This window comes from Myotis lucifugus, unplaced genomic scaffold (assembly GCF_000147115.1).
Source record: "Myotis lucifugus unplaced genomic scaffold, Myoluc2.0 scaffold_248, whole genome shotgun sequence".
Taxonomy (NCBI): Eukaryota; Metazoa; Chordata; class Mammalia; order Chiroptera; family Vespertilionidae; genus Myotis; species Myotis lucifugus.
This window is the reverse complement of record NW_005871296.1, coordinates 32,388-34,085: the sequence shown is the minus strand read 5'-3', so window position 1 is coordinate 34,085 and position 1,698 is coordinate 32,388. Positions and strand designations below refer to the sequence as shown.

Below are 1,698 nucleotides of genomic sequence, written 5' to 3'. Positions count from 1 at the left end.
TTTCAGATAACTTTCTACTAAACAAATTTTCTTTATTAAAGTATATGATTTCTTCTACATGATTCTACATAATTTAATTCATTTAGTAACACTTTATAACAAAAGTTTATCTTCAAAATGCTATACACTTATCCCTGGATCCCAAATACTTCACAAACTATAATTACTTTATAAAAAACCATCCCTGTTCCTCCCTATAGAAGAAGCCTACATGTATGGGTAAAACAAGGTCAGCAATAGTAGTAGACTGAATGTTTCCTAACTAATCTCCACTTTCAAACTCTCAGGTGCACTCCTTTAGTACTTTACAAGTTTTCTCTATAATTAAAAAGACTGCTGCCCTAGCTGGTTAGGCTCAGTGGATAGAGCGTCGGCCTGCGGACCAAAGGGTCAAGGACACGTGCCTTGGTTGCAGGCTCCTCCCCAGCTGAGCCCTGGTCAGGGCATGTGCAGGAGGCAACCAATTGATGTGTTTCTCTCACATCAATGTTTCTCTCTGTCTTTCCCTCTCTCTTCCAATCTCCCTAAAAATCAAAGGAAAAATATCTTTGGTTGAGGATTAACAACAGCAACAACAAAAAAGACTGCTAATTTAGTCTGCTTTTTAAGAAAAAAGCTGTGTTTCTTTCCTGTCTATGATATGTTCATTGAGATCATCAGACCTTTTGAAGAATCACACACCAGTTCCCCTGGTCATAGTAGCTCTGCAGAATGCTGACATTATTCAAAGTCTGGCAGGCAGCTTCCAGTTCTCCCTCACAGAACACATGGTAGTAACGATGAAACACAGGGCCTGGGTCATGGGTTCCTGCTGGACCAAATGGCTCAGTAGGTTTTTCTTTACTTGCATTTCCCTTAAGGTGCCAGGGAACCAGTAAGTCTTGAGAATGAAAAGAAGTCCTGTTAGTGTGAATAGGCAGCTTGCAATTAGCAACTTCCTTTGAATTACATCTTCCTTTCTGAAAGTCATTAATGGAGGGTACGGAACATGCTGAATCTTGATGGCCCGTGTCAGGCACTGGCTCTACAAACTGCTCCTGTGCTGATGGATCACTGTTGATCTCTTGCCTTCCTTGACTAGTTCTGTTTTCTCTGAGATACTTGGACTTCTTCTTCTTATACTCTTGTTCCATCGCCCACACATAAATGAGTGCCTTCCCACCAGGCCTCAAGAGTCGGGCAAGTTCTTCAAGAGCTGCCATTCTGCGCTCCTAGCAAAAAAACATGTTGCCATTTATCAACCAGGAGGAGACAGAGAAAACAAAAATATAACTGACAGTAGGACCGCTCTCAATTAAGATAAATAGCCCAGAAAATCTAACAAAATACCTTCTATAAAACAAAAAAGGGGAAAAAAAAGGTAAGGGGAATTTTGTTCTGTTACTGAGTGGTTAAAAAATAGTGTTGAAGAAGGAAAAGGAAATTTTTATTTCCGCTAATAAAATAGAGGCATAGAGTGTTTTCCATTTTGTTTTTAATTCAGCTAAGGTTATAAGATATACTAACTAAAACTGCTGGAGACTCCAGCACAGGGTGATCTATAGAGTTACTGCTTAGATCAGGGGAGAAATCACTGACACCCAAGGAAGAGGATTTTTTTCCTATAAAAAATATAAAATTCACTTATTTTAAAATTCAAAATGTGACTAATTAAAGGCATAAAGTGACATACCACTACCAGTTAAATACCTTAATATA

At 38.8% G+C, this 1,698-nt stretch overlaps 1 protein-coding gene across 1 annotated transcript in view; it reads right to left on the bottom strand.

Annotated features, from left to right (window-relative positions):
- Nucleotides 1-489: 489 nt before the first annotated feature.
- LOC102428819 (alkylated DNA repair protein alkB homolog 8-like) overlaps nucleotides 490-1,698 on the bottom strand; it is a gene marked incomplete at its 5' end in the record, with an annotated part of 18,050 nt that continues 16,841 nt past the window's right edge. The window contains one exon of the mRNA XM_006098837.3: nucleotides 490-1,211. Within this exon, the coding sequence (XP_006098899.1) occupies nucleotides 657-1,211 (555 nt within the window). The remainder of the gene's footprint in view (nucleotides 1,212-1,698) is intronic.